The sequence below is a fragment of the Schistocerca serialis genome, chromosome 1 (genome assembly GCF_023864345.2).
Source record: "Schistocerca serialis cubense isolate TAMUIC-IGC-003099 chromosome 1, iqSchSeri2.2, whole genome shotgun sequence".
In the NCBI taxonomy this organism is placed as follows: domain Eukaryota; kingdom Metazoa; phylum Arthropoda; class Insecta; order Orthoptera; family Acrididae; genus Schistocerca; species Schistocerca serialis.
Genome location: NC_064638.1, coordinates 970,374,560 through 970,398,816, shown reverse-complemented (window position 1 = coordinate 970,398,816; position 24,257 = coordinate 970,374,560). Strand labels below are relative to the sequence as shown.

General features: G+C 38.1%; 1 protein-coding gene across 1 annotated transcript in view; it reads left to right on the top strand.

Moving 5' to 3' along the window:
• LOC126412913 (DNA-directed RNA polymerase I subunit RPA1) overlaps positions 1-24,257 on the top strand; it is a 298,986-nt gene that overhangs the window by 160,292 nt on the left and 114,437 nt on the right. Inside the window, exons 17-21 of the mRNA XM_050082804.1 lie at positions 572-744; positions 823-1,108; positions 9,031-9,159; positions 15,288-15,461; positions 15,547-15,599. Coding sequence (XP_049938761.1) covers positions 572-744; positions 823-1,108; positions 9,031-9,159; positions 15,288-15,461; positions 15,547-15,599 — 815 coding nt within the window. The remainder of the gene's footprint in view (positions 1-571; positions 745-822; positions 1,109-9,030; positions 9,160-15,287; positions 15,462-15,546; positions 15,600-24,257) is intronic.

The window sequence follows — 24,257 nt, the reverse complement described above, 5'->3', positions numbered from 1 at the left end:
GCAACCCAAATAAAGAGTATTTATATCCGTGGAACATAAATTATTGTTGTACTATAGTCAATGCTGACTACTGCGCAAGACACAGCAAAAATGGACGTGGCGCTAGTTACCATGCTCCACGAACAAATTAATAACTCTGAATCCAATAATCAGATTTGTATGAAACAAACGGCATTTTGTAGCCAAATAATTGGAGCATAGATTAAGACTAAAATTTGAGCCTGTTCGCGACTGTGTCCCCTTAAGCAGCATATGGCAAGATGCACATATGTTTAGATTTGCTTCACTACTGTGCAGATCTGTATGTTCCAGACTCAGCGGACTGTACAGGAGGCATCTGGCCCAGATTAAAATGGGGGATCCAACAAGGAGTGGTCCTCTGTTGTCAGTAGGGTGCAGTTTAACAGACTTGAAAGTAATGAATTGATGAATCAGTTGTAGTTGCAGTTAAATCAAATGGGTCATAATAGATTAAATAATTTATACGTGCGAAACTTTTAAATCAGTTTGTATCATACTCCTGCTATTTCTATTACTGGATTTCTTTGTTTCAAATTAATCTCAATTGCAGGTTGGTTTAAAAGCTGTAGCAGCAGCACTTAACATTACTGATGAAGAGCCAGACAAAGAAGAGGTGAAAGAAAAGCTTCTTAAAGTTTATGGAGATCGAAATGCTAAATGGAGAACACTTATTGACAGAGCTTATAAACGTCAGTTGGATAACTTCACAAACAACATCAACGGGTATATTTGTAATACTGGATGAGTGTGTGCTTATGTACGCCTTTATAAAACGTATTTGATACTGATGTTTATTTCCAGGGCATGTCTTCCATCAGGTTTGCTTCAGAAGTTTCCCATGAATAACTTGCAGTTAATGGTGCAGTCGGGTGCCAAAGGATCCACAGTAAATACTATGCAAATTTCATGTCTTCTGGGACAGATAGAATTGGAAGGAAAGCGTCCGCCATTAATGGTGTCAGGAAAGGCACTTCCGAGTTTCCTGCCATTTGATATGAGCCCACGTGCTGGAGGTTTCATAGACGGCCGATTCATGACAGGCATACAACCGCAGGAATTTTTCTTCCATTGCATGGCTGGTAGAGAGGTAAAAATTACATTTGTCCTATGTGTTGGCATTTATTTTGTTGAATAGCAGTGATCAATGCTACAGTCTTTCCGAAGGTCGTTCACTTATGTTTTTGAAGTCTCTGCAGTTTGTGTCCTTGCTGGTAACATTGTTGTTCTTGTCAAACTATTCCAGTTATGCTGTTAGTTGCTACTTACCCGTATAACATTCTCGAACGAACTGTAGCTCTGCTGATCTGTGCATGATTTTTATTCGAAGTGTGAAAAGTTGAAAAATAGGCAGAATGTCTTTGTTCAATTTGGTGATAAATATTTAAACAGCACAGCTACTAAAGAGATGCCCGCAAAAACAGAAATTCAGATTTGTCACCATGCCTAATGGACTGCTCGGAATGTTATGTATGCATTGTGAAGTCCTTGTTTTACGTATTAGTATGCTCCTTTAGGTACAGTCAGTTTAAAAATAAAGAACGTGTCCTCCCTTTTAGGATATGCTCCATTATGTAGGTATACCCCAATATTTGTTTCCCTTTCCTAGGTTGACATTCGAGGTGCAGCCCAAATGTTCTCCAAACTTGGGTGAACTGTACTTACAAACGGTAGTATAACCAAACACCACTAGAAGCAGCATAATACATGTTTTGTGCATATCAGTATGCCTAGCAGCTTGGACCTTAGTGGATATGTGTGTTGGTGGGCTGTTTTCCATTCTGATGTTTGCTTGTGTTGGTGATTTTGCAATGACCAACCTAAGAGAACAGGATTGCTGTATCAAGTTCTGTTTTAAACTCGGTAAAACAACCGCAGAAATGTTCAGAATTTTAATTCAAGCGTTTGGCACTGACACCAGATGCAGACATATGACTAGTTTAAACATGTTAAAATGGCTGAACATACGATGATGATGATGATCGTCATCATCATCATCATAATCATCATCATCCAGGAGGACCATTTACCGGTATTACACCAAAAATGGCAGTGCTGTTTGGAATATTATTATGAAAGATCTTATGTAAACCATCTATGACATCTATTGATCTAAAGTGGCTGAGGAAGGATTTGAGATGGAAAAAGCCAGAGAAGTGGCACAGGAATGACTGGATCCTACATCATGGCAATGCGAGACCACATACAGCTTTCATCATGCAGCAGTTTTTGGTAAAAAAGAATGTGGTAATTCTTCCTCATCCCCGTATTGATCCAACTTAGCTCTGTTTGATTTCTTTCTTTATCCAGAATTAAAAATGAAGTTGAAGCTGCAGTGTTCCCCTTACCTGTTGTTTTATTGCATTTGGTTTTGAAGAATCTTGAGAAGTTTCATATATTGTTGAACTGAAGTAATATACTGAGAACTAATGTAGGGTAGAAATGGACATGAAATGAGTTTTATAGAAAGTTTATCCCCCAATTTGACAGTTGACTGAATATACAGATAAATGGAAGTGTACCTGCTCCTTTGTAATCCTGTAAGATAGGAGATTCACCTGATTATTAAGCAAGTCACGGATCTGGTTAAAGTTCACAGTGGCGGACTATGTGATGGCAGAAAAGATTGTATCAGTGTCCACAGAACAGATCGAAGTATTGTCAAGAGAAGTTTACAACACCATCATGTGATTAACATTTGTACATTATTGGTATTTGAGTTTTTAAGATACCAAGATAATACGCAGTTCTATGTTCTTTAGAGATATATTTATTTCACTTACTAATTGTAGCAAGTTGCAGAATTTCACCTTAACCAACACAAAATTGTGAGCATCATACCAGCAATATTCTGCCTTTCACATAAACCAGCATACTGATATTAATCAAACATTGCAGTCAGACAGAGAGATCTTGACATAAATGATGTGTCATCCACTCTCAAAATGGGCACAGGATATAGAATTAAAGCTCAACCAATCCAAAACTCAAGCAGTAGTTTTGGTCATTTGGTGCTCACTAGCACGAAATACCAGGAATCTGTACCTTCTTTAATGTTAATGGGACAGATATCAGTTTGTCTCCCTCAACAGAGAGTGTAGAAGCAATAACAGATGAAAATCTAAATTGCACATAACAGCATTGTTGCAAGAAGGCATCAGCATCCCTCCATGTCCTACAAAGACATAAAAAGCTATTCTCTCTTGACCTGAAAAGGGAACTTGCACAAACACTTGTACCTCCAAGTATTGATTACAGTGAAATTATCCTGCAAGACCTTTCTCAGGAACTGGTTTTGAATACTTGTGTTTCTTATATCTGTGGTGTTCGACACACTGCTCATTTTTCACCATCATATGCACTGCTATCCTGGCTGCAAGCAGACAAGTGCAGAGATTTCCATAACCCCTGTCTTCTGTAATGTCTAAGCAATGAACAATGTCCCTCATCCTTTTCTCGACCGTGACCCTGTTGTCTGAACAACATAGCAAAATCCTTTCTGTCCCTCTCCATCATTCAGCCAGCTTCTCAAAGTCTTTCTGAGTAGCATGAAACCAACACTGGAGTAACCTCCTGAATTACATTAGAGAATTGAGTAAAATCTCTAGCTTCAGGAGGTAGTGAAGACATATCTACTAAAGTAACAGTAAGGATTACCATTCTCCCTGTACGCACATATTACCCTTGTACTCCTTATTTCCAACCAGATTTTCCTTATTTCCCAGTATTCTTAGCTGATGCAGTTTCTTTAAATTTCCTTTCCCCTGAGCTGACTATATGAGAAAACATCTGTTTTGTCCATCTATAAATTCTTTTTATAACTGCCAGTATCATTATTGCTATTATTACTACTACTACTACTATTAGTGGCAGCAATTGGAGTAGTACAACTACTTCCAGCCTTAATTGTATTAGTTCACAGTCAGTATCATTTATTCACATTGACTCTCGTATCATTTTAATACTGTTATTTATTTGCTTGGCAACTATGCTGTAAAAAAGTAGTGTATGTGTGAAAGCCTGGTCTGATGTAGGAGAGTCCGTGATGGCCCTAATCAGATAAAGTTAAATAAATAAATAGACAGAGATGTTAACAGTATAAATTCTGGGTACATACTTTAGTAACATGTTAATGTTACCCCATTGATGTCAGGTTGTGAGCTTTAATGTGATCCAGCAGGGTTGTTAGTGGTAACTTTACTGGACACAGACTCTTACACAGTCCGACATATAGTTGTTATATGTCTGCTGGGTGGTCAAGAACTACAGACTTCGGACTTGGAGTGATAATTTAACTACAGGTGTAAGAACATAATGTGAATTCTTTTAGACTAGATTCTACTCAGTATGGTCTAAAACTTTGCTAGTGTTTCATTTATGTAAAATGTTTCAGGCTAATAATCCACAAAAGTACATGAAACATTATTACTGTGAGGTTCCTGAACTCCTCTACTTATGTGTGTGACAACCATCTTTCATTAAATCTTTTATGACTTGGAACAAAATGAGTGATTGAAGTTTAGAGGATCTGGAATTTGATGTCAGTTATTTTGCTTTCAGATAATTTTCAGTATGTTCATGGAAAGTCAGCATGTCTACTTTCAAATGATTGGCAACAGTAATGCCCCTGCTGCTTCTTAGCTCACAATTTTTTTTTCTTTTTATATGGCATTATTGTAATTTTAATTATTTGTGTATTTTAATTACTAATGCTTTCAGTAAAACTATTTTCATTAATGTAATCAGGAACATAACAGTAAACAACTGAGATTTGTGTTTGTGTGAGATTTTGCATAAATAACAATTTTATGTAATCTTGTACATATGATATATTAGATGTGCACCTGCATCAGATATAGAATGGAAATGGGGGAAAATTTTGTTATTCTTGGGAGCAGAAATTGTAGCAGATGGATTAGACTCCAGACTGCTGTCTCATCACTCCCTCATTGAATTAAACAACCAGTCATTGATAACCGGCTGACTGGATAATTCAAGAATTTATAAAAGTTCGTCACCATTGTTTCTGTAATACCCCTTACAGTCCACCATTTTTAATGGTGGACAGTGAGGGGTAAATTGGGTTAGTGGACTTGTCAGCAAAGTTTTTATTCTTGTCAGAAAAACAGTCATGATACTGAAATAGAAACAATATAATGTCATTCAAATGAACTTAGCTGCAGTGTGTATTGAATAAGTCATTCCAAAAATTATTATTTCAGTTGGTTTTTCAAACTATATTCTCAAGCCTGTTGGTACCACCAACATTTGTTCATAAAGGCATCACTGTGTAGTTTCTCAATAAGCTGCCTCATAATAGTTAGGTGTGTCATTACAATGAAACACTTCTCTCTTGTATCTCATCACAATTGGTCCGTTGTTCCACTTCTTTACTTACAAACTTGGCGTATTTGCAAAATTACAATATATATTCTTATCTTACTTACTATGTTACTGCTTCATGTACTTCTTCACTACATGAATTAGACATCAAAATTGCTGCTTTGCTTATTCCCTAAAAATGTCACTCAACAGCAACAAACTGTATCACTGACAAAACATTACTTTCCATTACATAACAGACCAAACATTTATTTGAATAAACATCTAACTTTCCTCATGCCTGAAGGGCTTTTTCATGACACATCTTGTTCTCATTTAAATTTGCTAAAGACAGTATTATTTACTTTTTACTATTATCTTCCCCTTAAGGGCTCTAGCTTGCTACAAGCTTCCTGAAAAGATGAACTTTCATATTCATATAAACTTAATTTCAGTTTAAACTGAACCAGAGACTTTCTGAGTTGAATTTCACATACTCTAAAGACCATTTGATCCTGCAGCTATAAAATATTACATTAAGTTTCATATTCCAATTAAGTTTCATATTTTCTGTCAATTTGCATTTTCTTATATTGTGGCTTACCTCTTACTCTAAATTTCTTATTGAGCTGAAATAAATTCATTATTATTGACACACAATTTTATCATTGCTAAATCAAAAAATCACACAACACTTTTCTTTGTAAGCTTGAAGTGTTTGTTAATGATTCTGTCAACAGTTGCAGTATTTATGTTTGGCAACTAGTTTCAAACCTTGCAGGTTCATTTTCAGGCCTGTCCTATCGAGGCTGTGGATAGTAGGAAATAAGTGCCTTGTTCTTCTTACAAAGAAGAACAGCATAGTCAGAGGATGGAGTGATTCTAGGAAAGGAAATATATAACCATCCAGCTCAGGGAAGCACTATTCGCCAACTGGTGTTCATCAAAGTGTAATGAATCCCCCCCACCAGTTGGTGGATTTGCTAAGAACCTAACACCCTGCTCCACTATCTCATGCCAAGTTGGGTGTACTTTCACCCTTATACTTCAAAACATTTTCCAGACCAATATAAAACACCATAAATTTGTTCTCTCTCCAACCTCCAATAATCGCAAAGAATTGATCATTTTGCATCCAATAAATACACAAGCAAAGAACATTACTAACGTACACCGAATTACAATTTGTACATTTATATTAAACACCACTCTTTTCCAATCACTTATTTCACTATGAATGCCTAAAACTCTTTCCATCCTGCTCACACTATTTACTTTATAATACACTTCTGATAACTAAAACGTAACTACAATTGGCAACTTCATAAAAAGCCACTTTGCTTTAGCCAAAATTTTCTTTCCACCAGTATCATATACAATCACTACAGCATTATTTACATTAACTTCCACTATTTATTTTGCATTGCCTTCAATATCAACTGCAGAAGTTTCACCTTTTCCTTTAACCAGCTGATTTGCCACCAGTATTGTTATCATGTTTGTTACATAATTTACCCGAAAAACACAGTTAAATTATCATTCATTCCCAGCTTTCTCATACATGATTCATAAATTTCATTTCCCTTTTCTTTCCACCACTCAGAATACTCTTTTTACATAAAATTACCCATTTTTCCGTATTGTCTCATCCAGCAGTCCATCTACCACATCTGCCCAAGCTCTACAGAGAAAACTATTGTTACACAATGCACTAAGACATTTGTTCTAGATGTTCACAGTAACCAAATTACAGACCACATTTGACTTTGTATTCAAGGTATATTTAGACACTTAAACCACATTTTTATATATTTCTGTCAGCTCACACTTGGTCTCGACACTATCAAATGTATTTGCATCTCCATCAACAGTATCCCTTTTCATCATATTGGACAGCAGTTCATTACTAATATCACTATTTGCATCCCTGTCTACATCAATACCTTTTGTATTACCTTTAGATCATTAATTTGATCAACACTTTCATTCAACGCTTGTGACCAATCTGTTCTCGTGCCTGCAAAGGCATCACTATTTACAGGAACATTTTCCTGGCTGATCTCCATAGCCTGTACATCAATTAACATTTTCTGTTACTATATCAGACAATATTTCATTAATGTCAGTAGCACATAAGCAGTGTTTACATCAACAGTTCTTTGTACTAACCCCCCCCCCCCCCCCCCTCCTTTTCTGCTATTGAAGTTCCTGTTGGTAAAATCTCTTACATTCAGTTACAGATTGTTTGAAAATACTTTTACTGTCAGAAGAAATGAAGTTGTTTTTGTCTGCAATTTCGTCTTTTTCTTTAACACTGTTATTTGTTATCCGCACACATCATTCCAGTCACACTCACTTAAGATTCTTCTGCTTGCATCTCATTTACTTTCATTTCACTAATTACTGATTCATACTCTCCTCCATCCTGCCACGTGTTCACACTATTATTTATTCCATTAAAAACCTCATCCACCAACTTTACACATTCTGTATCAATATCACTAGTTGCATTAATATTCACAGCAGCAGTTTTTTGATGCGGCCTCATATCAGGTATATTGACATTATTTCCTTGTTCTCTATGAGGAACCAGTTCTTTACTATCATGTGTATTGTCATGTATATCAACTACCAGATCAGTGATGTCAATATTAACTTTAACATCAGTACACGGCATCATCGAATGCATAAAGATTTATGTTAGCAGTCTCTTGCTCAAACCCCAAATCTGGTACAGCAACAGTCTTTCCATGCTCCGCTTTGCTATTTAGTTCAGTAGCATCATTACAGGAGCATAATTCAACTACTACTCTCACTTCATCCTGACATGAAACAATAGCAACTTCCATTGTCTTATTACATAGGTTTTCAGTTCCATTTTCACTTGTCAGCCTTTCATTCTGTTTGCAAGTTTCTGTTTTACTTCATTGTACTTTTTATTCAGAGGAATTTCATCTGTTTGTTCAAAGCTCCTTTTAATCCTCTGAAAATTCCGCTCCATAAAGGAAGCTAGCAGTGAGGCATTAGACTGGATTGTCATGAAGAATTAGTCCCTAACTGTGGTATTCCCTCCCTACAGGATGTAAAAATCTTGCCCTTTCTTTGACCTAGCTAGGTGATAAAGTGGTAGGACATTGGAGTTGCATATAGGAAGTTGGTGATTTGGATCGCCATCCTGGCACCCAGAATCAGTTTTTCCAAAATTGCTTAAGGCATTTGCTAGGATGTTTTACTCGATAGGGGTAGGGTTGAGTTCCTTCTGCATCCTTTGACCAACTTGAGTGTGTGCTCCGTTTCAAATTAACTCCAACACTAATTTTGAAGCAGTTCAAGTCATATTTTATTTAATTTCAGTTTACTAGTTTTGGCTACAACTCCTGTGGACCAGAATGTGATGGGGTCACTGCTCAAATAGTGTTGAAGTAGTAATACCCCACTATGAGCACCAGTCAGCTGTGCAAATAAAACAGACTGCCAACTTGGACTGCATCAAAGATCAGTTGCGGAAGTTCTGTGGGAGGACCTTTAAGAAGCTTGGAGCTCATGGTATCCAAGAACGTTAACCACATTCCTGTTTTGGCATTTTCTATTGCAGGATTGTTTTCTTCCCTTGGCTACCTTCAATATACAATTTTAGAGTTTGCTTTTGATTTTAAATTTCGTCTGTTAACTGTAGTTTCTGTTTTGCAGGGTTTAATTGACACTGCTGTGAAGACAAGTAGAAGTGGGTATTTACAGAGGTGCGTGATTAAACACTTGGAAGGACTTATGGTACATTACGATCTTACAGTCAGAGACAGTGACAAATCTGTGATTCAGGTAACCAGTTAATGTGCAGATGTTTCCATTTCATAATGTCGAAACTTACTTTTTATTTAAAATAACTTTAAAGAAAGTAACAAATCTTAAATTTAAATGTGTATTATAATGCTTTAAGAAAATAAAAACTTCCCTAGAGTGTCTCCAATTCTTGGGTTGCTTAGCAAGAATATCTGCATGTAGAACGATTTGTTCCAAATTGCTTGACTGTTGTGTCACCTGGTACCTGCACCAACTGAATCAGTTTGGTATTTCTTACAATGCCTTAGTTTCAATAAGTAGAAATATATGACATTTTGTCAAAAACAAACTATGATGGCACCATTTTCAGTACATCTGATACAACCTCAAACATTCTGAAGACCATATTCATCCTGCCAGAATATGCAAGATGTGGGGAGAGTTGCCAGCCTTAGTTTTAGAGGCAGAGAACACAGAAATATAAGTTGAAGACCATTAGAGGAGAGTAAATATGATAGACGAGAGTCACGATACCTGAATTGTAGGATCACTCTCATGACGGAAAGAGCACCAAATGAGTCGGAGGCACTTGGAGGACAAAAGATGAACAGAATTATTGGTACTAACATAAAAGGAAAACAAGTCAAGATTAAAATACAGTACATAAATTGAGGAATGGAAAGAAGAAGACTGCTATGATTAAAAAAAAAAAATACATATTGATGTAAACTGAAATATGGTATAATGAATGGTAAACATGTTCTTAAGGCCTGTGATTCAGTTGGAGAATCAGGGCTTATAGTATACCATTAAGGATTCCTATTACACTGCATGAGATGTTGTGGTGAGCAAAAAATTGGAAGTGAGGACATGCACTTAAAAGTTTGTGAGTAATCCAGTGTAGGGGCACCATTTTACAGCTTATAGGTGTGGGTGAAAGTAAAATTCATTGCCTCTTTAAGCAATTACCAAGTTGAAGTTGTGTTATGACATTTATATGTCTAGAATGTTCAATATAACAGACAAGGCGAAGGGCTGAGTTACAAAAATGTAATACACGAATGATGATTACAACTCGCCACAGTACATCTACATCTACATTTATACTCCGCAAGCCACCCAACGGTGTGTGGCGGAGGGCACTTTACGTGCCACTGTCATTACCTCCCTTTCCTGTTCCAGTCGCGTATGGTTCGCGGGAAGAACGACTGTCTGAAAGCCTCCGTGCGCGCTCTAATCTCTCTAATTTTACATTCGTGATCTCCTCGGGAGGTATAAGTAGGGGGAAGCAATATATTCGATACCTCATCCAGAAACGCACCCTCTCGAAACCTGGCGAGCAAGCTACACCGCGATGCAGAGCGCCTCTCTTGCAGAGTCTGCCACTTGAGTTTATTAAACATATCCGTAATGCTATCACGGTTACCAAATAACCCTGTGACGAAACGCGCCGCTCTTCTTTGGATCTTCTCTATCTCCTCCGTCAAACCGATCTGGTACGGATCCCACACTAATGAGCAATACTCAAGTATAGGTCGAACGAGTGTTTTGTAAGCCACCTCCTTTGTTGATGGACTACATTTTCTAAGCACTCTCCCAATGAATCTCAACCTGGTACCCGTCTTACCAACAATTAATTTTATATGATCATTCCACTTCAAATCGTTCCGCACGCATACTCCCAGATATTTTACAGAAGTAACTGCTACCAGTGTTTGTTCCGCTATCATATAATCATACAATAAAGGATCCTTCTTTCTATGTATTCGCAATACATTACATTTGTCTATGTTAAGGGTCAGTTGCCACTCCCTGCACCAAGTGCCTATCCGCTGCAGATCTTCCTGCATTTCGCTACAATTTTCTAATGCTGCAACTTCTCTGTATACTACAGCATCATCCGCGAAAAGCCGCGTGGAACTTCCGACACTATCTACCAGGTCATTTATATATATTGTGAAAAGCAATGGTCCCATAACACTCCCCTGTGGCACGCCAGAGGTTACTTTAACGTCTGTAGACGTCTCTCCATTGATAACAACATGCTGTGTTCTGTTTGCTAAAAGCTCTTCAATCCAGCCACGCAGCTGGTCTGATTCCGTAGGCTCTTACTTTGTTTATCAGGCGACAGTGCGGAACTGTATCGAACACCTTCCGGAAGTCAAGAAAAATAGCGTCTACCTGGGAGCCTGTATCTAATATTTTCTGGGTCTCGTGAACAAATAAAGCGAGTTGGGTCTCACACGATCGCTGTTTCCGGAATCCATGTTGATTCCTACATAGTAGATTCTGGGTTTCCAAAAACGACATGATACTCGAGCAAAAAACATGTTCTAAAATTCTACAACAGATTGACGTCAGAGATATAGGTCTATAGTTTTGCGCATCTGCTCGACGACCCTTCTTGAAGACTGGGACTATCTGTGGTCTTTTCCAATCATTTGGAACCCTCCGTTCGTCTAGAGACTTGCGGTACACGGCTGTTAGAAGGAGGGCAAGTTCTTTCGCGTACTCTGTGTAGAATCGAATTGGTATCCCGTCAGGTCCAGTGGACTTTCCTCTATTGAGTGATTCCAGTTGCTTTTCTATTCCTTGGACACTTATTTCGATGTCAGCCATAATGATGTACAATAAAAATCAAAATAGATTTGAATGTATCATATATCTAATAGTTTACATTTTGTAATCTGTAATACAGATTTTATTAGGTAAGACATATGTTTCAGTTCAACCATAATTGCACAACTGTTAAACACTTCTCTCACAGGAATCCACATTTCTTTGTCTATGTTATTCCATTCATAGGCAAGATCGTTATTTCCATTCTTTTTTCTATATGAAAATTTTCTTGTTCTTTATAGCTATTAGTTATCAGAGTTTTTTATTTCAGAGCACATGGCTTTTGTTAGATTAGATTTACTTTCATTCCAGTTGATCCGTAGTGAGGAGGTCCTCCAGTATGTAGAACATGTCAGAAAAACAACAATACATGACAAATATTTACAACTCAAACAAATAAGCTAATGTACCATTCCACAGGTCCCAAGTGGCATGGTCACCATTTTTTAATGAATCCTATATGAAAGAATCATTTTACAAATACTAATGCACTGAATTTAAAATAAAAAAAGTTTATTTATTTATTTATAAGGTAATAAACGTGTAATACAACTACTAAATACTTATTTACAATGAACACATTACTGCACTGAACTGGTGCAGAAGTGAGATTGTACTTACACACACACACACACACACACACACACACACACACACAGAGAGACACAAAAATCAGTTGGTTCTACTGAGAAATAATAGAGTAGAAGGAGTTGGCCACTAATAAATCATTTAGGCTTCTCTTAAACTGAATTTCATTGGTTAAGCTTTTTTATGGCTGCTGGCAAGTTATTGAAAATGTGTGTTCCTGAAAAATGCACACCTTTTTGTACAAGACTAAGTGACTTTAAATCCTTGTGAAGATTATTCTTATTTCTAGTATTGATTCCATGAATTGAGCTGTCGGTTTGAAAAAGTTATATATTTTTAATGACAAATTTCATTAAGGAATAAATATATTGGGAAGCTGTAGTTAGTATCCCTTGTTCCCTAAACAGGCTTCTGCAAGATGTTCTTGAGTTCACACCACATATAACTCTTACTGCACGTTTTTGTGCCCGGAAAACTTTAGCTTGACTTGATGAATTGCCCCAAAAGATAATCCCATATGACATTATGGAATGAAAGTAAGCATAGTATGTCAGCTTTTTCATTTTTATACCCCCTATGTCTGACACAATTTGCGTTGCAGATAGAGATTTGTTAAGACGCTTCAGCAGTTCTGTGGTGTGCTGCTCCCAGTTGAATTTATTATCAAGCTGTAATCCCAAGAATTTAACACTGTCCACTTCTTCTATCTGTTTGTCATCGTAGGCATATACTCGTGGGACACCCCTTACAAGTTCTGAACTGCATGTAGTGTGTTTTTTCAGAGTTTAGTGACAAAGAATTGGCTAGGAACCAGTGATTAATGTCCACAAATATTTTATTACCTGACCATTCTAAGACTACACTTGATTTCCTATTTATTGCAATGTTTGTATCATCGGCAAACAAAACGAACTTGGCTTCTGGTAATGTTACTGATGAAAGGTGATTGATATACACGAGAAAAAGTAAGGGCCCTAAAATGGAACCTTATGGGGACCCCACATGTAATTAGTTCCGAATTGGATGATGCCTGATAGATTGATACATGTCTCTTTCCTAATAACACCCTTTGTTTCCTGCCAGAGATATAAGATTTGAACCATTTTGCAGCATTTCCTGTTATACTATAATATTCTAATTTACTTAAAAGGATATTGTGATTTACACAGTCAAATGCCTTCGGCAGATCACAAAATATACCAGTTGCCTGCAATTTTTTTGTCTAATGAATTAAGCACATGTGTAGATAGCCTCCTTAATATCAGAACCCTTTAGAAATCCGAACTGTGACTTTGAAAGTATGTTATTTGAGATAAGATGGCTATAAAGCCGATTGTACATTACTTTTTCTAGAATTTTTGAGAATGCTATCAAAAGTGAAATTGCACGGAAATTTGATGCTATTTCTTTATCTCCCTTCTTAAACAGTGGCTTAACTTCAGTATATTTCAACCATTCAGGAAATATTCCACTGATAAATGACTGGTTACACAGATAGCTTAATATGTTACTTAACTCAGAATCACATTCTTTAATTAACTTTGTTGTTATTTCATCATACCCACTAGATGTTTTTGATTTTAATGATTTTTATGATGGATATTATTTCTGCTGGGGTAGTGATGGTTAAATTCATATTATGGAAGCTACTTGAAATGTCTGGTCTGAGGTATTCCATAGCAGCATCTACAAAACCTGACAACCCCATCTTGTCAGTAACAGTTGTAAAATGTTTGTTAAAAAGTTCTGCAACACTATACACGTCTGTCACCAGTATATCATTTACTCTTAATGCTATTTGTCCCTCTTCATGTCTGGTTCCACCGGTCTCCTCCTTCACTATATCCCATATAGTCTTTATTTTGTTATCTGATATGACTATCTTTTCCTTGTAATATATTTGCTTTGATGTCCGTATTACAGTCTTCAATATTTTGCAGTATTTCTTGTAATGTGGTGGAGCATCAACATTGGAACTGTTTCGGATTGACAGATACAGTTTTCTTTTTGTTTTACAAGATACCCCTATTCCTTGAATAATCCATGGCTTCTTTTTAGGCTTTGCTCTAACCTTGGTAAGTTTTGGGGGAAAACAGTGTTCGAATAAGGTAAGCACTTTATTAGCAAAAGTGTTATATTTGTCATTCATGCCATGAGCACTGTAAACATCAGTCCAGTGAATGTCTCTGAGGAGTGTCCTAAAATAATCAATTTTGGGCTTATTGATTACCCTCTTGAGTTCAGATTTAACAGATTTTGTATCCTGTTCAGTATTAACATTTAACAGAAGGAACTGCATGTCATTGTCTGAGAGGCCATTGACTATTGGTTCTGTAATATAAGTATGTTCATTGGACTTTTCTATAAAGATATTATCAATGGCTGTTTGTGAGCAATTGGCTACCCTAGTGGCGAACTTTACAGTGGGAATTAAGTTGAATGATAGTGTTCCTAACTCAAATAAGATCTTATTGGGATAGTCTTTAAGGAAATCTACATTGAAATCACCAGCAACCACTATTTCTTTGTTTTTTGTTATTAAATGGGCCAGTACAGCTTCAAGGTGGTTTACAAACGGATTAAAGTTACCTGCAGGTGCTCGATATACACTTCATATTATGAAGGATTTTTTTGTGAAATTCTATTTCTGTTGCGCATGCTTCAATATGCTGTTCTAGGCCAAATTTATGAATGTCTATGTTCTTAAATTTATGACAATTCCTGATGAATGTGGCAACTCCTCCTTTCTCCATTTCTGATCTACTTTTGAAAGGGCTGACTTCTTCCATAAATGTGATAAAAAGGGGTAATTAATCCCATACAATTAGCTTAGAATGTTTAAAGCTTTATATCACTTTTAATCACTTAATCTTGTCCATTATTTTAAGACATGAAAGTGAACAGTAAATCATATGATGCAAGAAATACGTTATTTGCCGTTAAGACAATTATTTTCACAGTTCTTTTATGGTGAAGATGGAATGGACATCATGAAGGCCCAATTTTTGAATGAGAAACAGATAGGTTTTCTAGCACAGAACAGTAAAGCTGTTATGAATAAACCAGTTTTACAGAAATGGAAGGAATTAGAGAATGAAACACCTACAAAACTTGTCGAAGAAGCTAAAAAGAATGTAAGTGGAAACAGTATATCAATCAATATTGTGATAGCCATTCTTTCCATTTATATGTAACATTGAAATGTTATTCTTCTTACAGATTCCCAAATGGGTGTACAGAGCAGCAAAATCTGCAACAAAAACTGAGTGGAGGTAGGAGTTAAAATTCACCATTCATTTAAATTCTTTTATTATTCCTGTGAGAACAGTCATTGTAATCTACACTTTAGTAATAATAAACCTTCTTAAACTAGCAGGGAAATAAAAATAATACTGCACATATCACTTACTGTCGCACAGTCTTTATCTGGTTATTTTTGGCTCCATCCAGAATTCCATGCATTGCTGGTTAAAGGTCACCTGTAGACTTTTATTTGCATTGTGATCTTCAGTTCTATGCTATGTTCCTGCATTCTTTCTGCGTACTTTAGGCTGTCATCTTAGCCTTTCCTGATCTCATGGAATCCAGCAACGAACTTCCTTGCTCCATCTACCATCCAGCTGCCTGGCTACGTATCTTGGCCATCTCTCTTTTATTTGCACTGCTATCACTATAACATCTTCCACTCTAGACTCTTCCATGTTCCATTTATTTGTTTTCCTATATATCCTAGAATCTCTCAGTATGAACCTCTCTTTTGTTCCATGAGAGACTCTCAATTGTACAATGTTTTCCACATTGGTATTCTATGTGTTTCTGCTGTAAGTTAAAACTAGTAATACACGTTGTTTGGAAAATGTTATTTTCAGTCATCAGAAGCTAAGTTTTGAAAACTAGATTTATTTTTTCAAAGGCACTCCAGACCAATTTTGTTCTTCTGTTCCATTCTGTTGCTGTCTATCCAGCCTTCTTTTAGCTCCCTGGAATGTGAAAACTCACGGACTGATTTGTTCAATTATGTTTTTAATATGCCCATTGTGCTTTTAAAGAATCATAAAGTTGCTTTCCAGACTTACTCTTTTAAAATATATTGTTTTGATTTTTTAAGTGAATTTGCTTTAGAGACAGTCTCATCAGCAAAATAATAGTGGCTCAATTATGTTCTGCTTATACATTTTTTTTTCTTCATTTCACTAGTTTAAGAATACTAAAAAAATCCTTTAGGTATGCTGAGAATAGTTTTGCTGATTTGAAATCTCATTGTCTGGCACCCATTTCCGTTCCAAATTTATCCCTATATGATGTGGTCTAATGGAAGGTGTAACACTGAATGATGAATTCTTCAGTACTAACATTGTCTCTGACTCAATGAAAAAATATTGAAAACATTCTCCAAGTCTAAGAATCCTAGTCAAGTGGTAATCCACTCACTGCTCCATTTTATGATTTCATTCATGACCTGCAAATTGTCCCTTGTTCTGCATACATGTGAAAAGTCAGCTAGTTCCTTTGCTTGATAAAATCGAGTGTGATTTCTTTGTGACTGGTAATGTTTTTGGTGAATATAATGGGTGTTGCAGAGAGGAAACAAATAAATACAGAGTTCAATGTCTTGCCTCTCTCTCTTCTTCTGAAGTAAATTGATTGCAGTTTGATAAGTTGTGTCTTAATAGGTTCTCTGTAAACAGTTTTGAAAATTCTTTTTGTATTACTTGTCTGCCAGCATCCATCATTTCCATTGAAGCATCATCTCCAAGTGCCTTTGCTTTCTTAGTACCTCAAATAGTATTGTACACCACCTCTGGTACTATTTACATAATCTTTGTTTACAGTATTAACTGTTTCTGGTTCATCTCTTCAACTGTGGAAACATTTAGAGAAATATTCTTCTCCAATTTTAGCTACTGTGCCACTTGCCAACTTAATTGATGAAATGTTGTTTACTCACTGTAAGTTTCTACTTGCTCTTCTTCATACTCTTACTGGTTTTGATTGTTTCTCTTTTAATATATTCTGTCTTCTCAGAACTTCTTGAAGAATTTCTGGATAGTTTTGTTTAATTTTGTGTATTCTTTCAATTTTGTATTACGATTTGCTTGAGAGTCCTCAGTATTTGCTTCATTGTACAGGAGATTTTTTTTTATTTTGGTCTCTTCATACTTGCAACATCTTTTGTTGTATGTCTGAGTATCTTCGTTAAATAATTGCATGTTTTGTCTAAGCCTGTATAACCTTGCAAATGGTGGAAAATCCAGATGGATTACTGACAGTATTATGAAAAGGTTAGGATGCTGCTCACCTTATATTGGAGACATTGAGTTGCAGACAGGCACAAATAAAAGACTACTAGACAACTAAGCTTTCAGCCAAAACGCTGGCCTCGGCAACCTGATACAGTGGTCGTGTGTGGTTGTGAGCTGCATTTGTGTGTGTGTGTGTGTGTGTGTGTGTGTGTGTGTGTGTGTGCGTGCGTGCATCAAGCAGTAGAAAATCCAGGATGGAATGTAACAGTATTATGAGAAGGAAAGTTGCTGCTCACCTTATAGCATAGATGCTGAGTTGCAGATAGGCACAACAAAAAGACTCTCACAATTAAAGCTTTCTGCCATTAAGGCCTTCGTCAACACTAGACACACGTGCGCACACACATACATTCTCATGCAAATGCAACTCACACACATGACTGCAGTCTCAGGCAACTGAAACCACAGTGGTGAATGGCAACTTTCCTTCTCATAATAATGTATGTATGTATGTTATCTAATTCAGAAGGAGGTCATTTTGGCGAAAGCTTATTTGTCTAGCAGTCTCTTTGTTGTGCCTGTTGACTCGACGTATCCACTATATGGTGAGTAGCAATCTGTCACTTTCATAGTATTATCTATACAGGGTGTTACTAAAAGGTACGGCCAAACTTTCAGGAAACATTCCTCACACACAAAGAAAGAAAATATGTTATGTGGACATGTGTCCGGAAACGCATACTTTCCATGTTAGAGCTCATTTTATTACTTCTCTTCAAATCATGTTAATCATGGAATGGAATGGAAACACACAGCAACAGAACGTACCAGCGTGACTTCAAACACTTTGTTACAGGAAATGTTCAAAGTGTCCTGTGTTACCGAGGATACATGCATCCACCCTCCGTCGCATGGAATCCCTAATGCGCTGATGCAGCCCTGGAGAATGGCGTATTGTATCACAGCCGTCCACAATACGAGCACGAAGAGTCTCTACATTTGGTACCGGGGTTGCGTAGACAAGAGCTTTCAAATGCCCCCATAAATGAAAGTCAAGAGGGTTGAGGTCAGGAGAGTGTGGAGGCCATGGAATTGGTTCGCATCTGCCAATCCATCGGTCACCGAATCTGTTGTTGCGAAGCGTACGAACACTTCAAATGAAATGTGCAGGAGCTCCATCGTGCATGAACCACATGCTGTGTCGTACTTGTAAAGGCACATGTTCTAGCAGCACAGGTAGAGTATCCCATATGAAATCATGATAACGTGCTCCATTGAGCGTAGGTGGAAGAACATGGGGCGCAATCAAGACATCACCAACAATGTCTGCCCAAACATTGATGACGTGATTGCACTGTTGCGTGCGGATTCTCGTCAGCCCACACATGTTGATTGTGAAAATTTACAATTTGATCACATTGGAATGAAGCCTCATCCACAAAGAGAACATTTGCACTGAAATGAGGATCGACACATTGTTGGATGAACCATTCGCAGAGGCCAATCAACTGCTGATAGCGCCTGCACACGCTGTACATGGTACGGAAACAACTGGTTCTCCCGTAGCACTCTCCATACAGTGACGTGGTCAACGTTACCTTGTACAGCAGCAACGTCTCTGACGCTGACATTAGGGTTATCGTCAACTGCACGAAGAATTGCCTCGTCCAGGTGTCCTCGTCGTTCTAGGTCTTCCCTAGTCGCGAGTCATATGCTGGAATGTTCCGTGCTCCCTAAGACGCCGATCAATTGCTTTGAACGTCTTCCTGTTGGGACACCTTTGTTCTGGAAATCTGTCTCGATACAAACGTACCGCGCCATGGCTATTGGCCCGTGCTAATCCATACATCAAATGGGCATCTGCCAACTCCGCATTTGTAAACATTGCACTGACTGCAAAACCACGTTTGTGATGAACACTAACCTGTTGATGCTACATACTGATGTGCTTGATGCTAGTACTGTAGAGCAATGAGTCGCATGTCAACACAAGCACCGAAGTCAACATTACCTTCCTTCAATTGGGCCAACTGGTGGTGAATTGAGGAAGTACAGTACATACTAATGAAACTAAAATGAGCTCTAACATGGAAATTAAGTGTTTCCCGACTCATGTCCACATAACATCTTTTCTTTATTTGTGTGTGAGGAATGTTTCCTGAAAGTTTGGCCGTACCTTTTTGTAACACCCTGTATAATCTTTATTTTTTAAGATGCCAATGTTCTCGATTAAATTAATCATGTCTATCTCCCTAGCCAGTGGCTTAGCAAGTAAATACCACATTGCAGATTCAGAGGTCCAGGATTTGATCCCTGGTCAGTTCTATTACGTATAAATCACAAGTAATTTCTTCACCCTTGCCATTTATTGTGGACATGAAAAATGCTGAGTTGCACTGTGGTTGAAAGTCCACACTAAACTATAGGTTCCCTTCTCATTCTGTAGTTTAGATTGGATTAGATTCAGTTTTCGTTCCATAGACCCAAAAAATGAGATGATTCTCGTGGATGTGGAACATATCAGAAAGTATAACATAAAAACATAAAACATTTGAATATAATACTTACTACCCTGATCATTTGTCAGGAGATTGTCAAAATAGGTGAATACAATGCGGTAAACTGGAATAGCTAATATTTACAGAATTAACACGCTGTCTTATCCACTATTAATAAATTTATCATACACAAAATACCTAATGTTGACTGTTGTGGCAAAGTGCTGTCAAAACGGAAATGTAACAGATATTTTTACTTAAACTGGCTAAACAGTCTCTCTTAAGATATTCATCTGTGTAGTACAAGAAGTTGGCTATCAAAACGTCTTTCAAACTCTGTTTAAACCATGCTTTATCTGAAACCAAGTTTTTAATGGTTACTGGCAATTTATTGAAAATGTGTGTTCCTGAATGTTGGACCCCTTTTTGGACCAAGGTAAGTGGTTTTAGGTCTTTATGTAGATTGTTCTTATTCCTGGTATTGATACTATGTATTGAGCTATTGGTTGGAAATAGAGATGTATTACTTGCAACCAATTCCATTAAGGAATAAATATACTGAGAAGCACTGGTTAGAATACAAAGTTCCTTCAACAGGTTTCTACATGATCATCTTGAATTTACACCCCAAATGATTCTTATCACATTCTTTTGCACCCTAAAAAATTTTGCTCACTTTGATAAGTTGCCCCAGAATATGGTCACATATGACATAATACACTCCTGGAAATTGAAATAAGAACACCGTGAATTCATTGTCCCAGGAAGGGGAAGCTTTATTGACACATTCCTAGGGTCAGATACATCACATGATCACACTGACAGAACCACAGGCACATAGACACAGGCAACAGAGCATGCACAATGTCGGCACTAGTACAGTGTATATCCACCTTTCGCAGCAATGCAGGCTGCTATTCTCCCATGGAGACGATCGTAGAGATGCTGGATGTAGTCCTGTGGAACGGCATGCCATGCCATTTCCACCTGGCGCCTCAGTTGGACCAGCGTTCGTGCTGGACGTGCAGACCGCGTGAGACGACGCTTCATCCAGTCCCAAACATGCTCAATGGGGGACAGATCCGGAGATCTTGCTGGCCAGGGTAGTTGACTTACACCTTCTAGAGCACGTTGGGTGGCACGGGATACATGCGGACGTGCATTGTCCTGTTGGAACAGCATGTTCCCTTGCCGGTCTAGGAATGGTAGAACGATGGGTTCGATGACGGTTTGGATGTACCGTGCACTATTCAGTGTCCCCTCGACGATCACCAGTGGTGTACGGCCAGTGTAGGAGATCGCTCCCCACACCATGATGCCGGGTGTTGGCCCTGTGTGCCTCGGTCGAATGCAGTCCTGATTGTGGCGCTCACCTGCACGGCGCCAAACACGCATACGATCATCATTGGCACCAAGGCAGAAGCGACTCTCATCGCTGAAGACGACACGTCTCCATTCGTCCCTCCATTCACGCCTGTCGCGACACCACTGGAGGCGGGCTGCACGATGTTGGGGCGTGAGCGGAAGACGGCCTAACGGTGTGCGGGACCGTAGCCCAGCTTCATGGAGACGGTTGCGAATGGTCCTCGCCGATACCCCAGGAGCAACAGTGTCCCTAATTTGCTGGGAAGTGGCGGTGCGGTCCCCTACGGCACTGCGTAGGATCCTACGGTCTTGGCGTGCATCCGTGCGTCGCTGCGGTCCGGTCCCAGGTCGACGGGCACGTGCACCTTCCGCCGACCACTGGCGACAACATCGATGTACTGTGGAGACCTCACGCCCCACGTGTTGAGCAATTCGGCGGTACATCCACCCGGCCTCCCGCATGCCCACTATACGCCCTCGCTCGAAGTCCGTCAACTGCACATACGGTTCACGTCCACGCTGTCGCGGCATGCTACCAGTGTTAAAGACTGCGATGGAGCTCCGTATGCCACGGCAAACTGGCTGACACTGACGGCGGCGGTGCACAAATGCTGCGCAGCTAGCTCCATTCGACGGACAACACCGCGGTTCCTGGTGTGTCCGCTGTGCCGTGCGTGTGATCATTGCTTGTACAGCCCTCTCGCAGTGTCCGGAGCAAGTATGGTGGGTCTGACACACCGGTGTCAATGTGTTCTTTTTTCCATTTCCAGGAGTGTAGAATGATAGGAGGCACGGTATGCAAGTTTTTTTTTATATTTATGTCTCCTACATACGACATCATTCTCACTCCAAATACAGACTTGTTTAGGCGCTTAAGCAATTCTGTGGTATGCCCTTTCCAACTGAATTTTTTATCGATTTGTAATCCCAGAAATTGGACACTGTACGGTAAATCTTCCCTGCCCCTCGGTTCTGGGTGACTTTTCCAAAATCTACCCCTTTTCCTAGACCTCTCCAGTCCTTTTCCTTCACCCTTCTTCCTTCCCCTTCATCACAACAGTCTTTTTATGTGTGTGTTCTGTCACTGCTTGGTGAGTAGATTTTTTATCTATCCAATTAAATGATTTCTTATTTAGTTTAATTTGTTGTTTTATTCTGAAATAATGTCTTATGGTAAAACATGTTTTTTTTTTTTCCCCCTTAACAAATGCTGCTAACATATGATCTGTCATTTCTGATATCATACCTGAAGTTTCCCACTGAAAAATTGTTCACTAGTTTTCATCCTAGTTTTGCATTAAAATCCCACATTGGCATTTTGTAGAGCAGTGATAAACTTGGGCAGAGCAATGCTCTCAGCAGTCTCAGTTCAGACTTGAGTGCTTCCAAGTCTCAGAGGTAGGAAGCAACGTGATCATTTAATTGCTGATCAGATGCAAGCAGAGATCACAATTCTCCAGTCAGTACTGTTATCGGGCATCAGTGAGTTTTTTGTGTTACATCTAATTCTTTTGACTCAGTGGATAGCAGACTGATTCACCCCTCTGTCTGCGCTGTGAGCTGTTGAGAAGCCCTTCCATATTTCTTCCCCATTAAGCAATTTATCAAAATTGTTAGCTTATGGATACTACCGTGGTGAGAATTCGTGGATTTGACTTTGAAATCTCTCCTGGTTCCTGTTCTTAATCCTCACAAATATATAATAATGGGCTCTTTTTGCAGTTCTTATAGGTTCACCTTTTACATAAAAAAATGAAGGTGTTTAAGGAAAGGGGAGCTTGGTCCAGATTTACAAAGAGAGATCCCCAGGACTGGGACCATCCTGCAGTCATTCATATTGGAGGGTGCTTGTTTGCAAATAATCACAAAACACACACACACACACACACACACACACACACACACACACACACACACACAATTTTGCATGAAGATCTAGACCCTTAAAATTGCCAGTGGTTGAAATAGTGGTATTGTAGTGCAGAGTTTGGCATATTGACCTGAAGTGCAGAAGGTTGTGGGATCGAATCTTACCAGGTGCTTCATCGTTTTTTAATTTTAAATCTTGATCGAAATGACTTTGATCATTATTTTTGTTCATTTAATGGGTTTAAATGTATTTTCTTTTTAAATTGCTGTCCCTCTGTCATCTTGTTTTAATCATTGTATTACTTTTTACTTTTACTTTTTCCTTTCTTTTTTCTCATTTTGAATCTTTGTGTGTGTGATTTTAATTATTTTTTGTACTTCAATTTAATTTCTTCCATTTGATCATCTTTTATTTTCGTCCATGTTATTGCTTTCATTATTTCTATCCTTTATTTTGCTTGAATATCTTTTTATTTATAATCCCTACTTTCTTTTAAATCTTCATCTGACCTTTTTGGCCATAGTGAACAAGAATTTGTTTTAAATGTTTGTATGATGATTAGCATCCAAAAGTATATACATCTTGTATGTAACAAAAAATACATTTTTGACCCTGTTGCACAGCCACTATAGATTGTCTCACCTCTTGTGTTTTAGCTGATAGATCAGCATTTGAAAATATTTAAATATTGAGATAAGATCACATGCAGAAAGATTCCCAATGAAAACAGAGTGATAGGAAGAAACTTAATACAGTGATCAAAATGATTTAGCAAAGGATCAGATATGAAAATTATGTTTAAAGCAAGTAATTAAATAACAAATTAATTATCAAAGACATTTCATAATGATTTCAAAATTAAATTTTTTAAACATCTCGCAAGACCTTGTGCATATCAAGCTCCTATGTTAACCAGTACACTACAACGCCTCTATCTACTATCAGTTTGAAGGC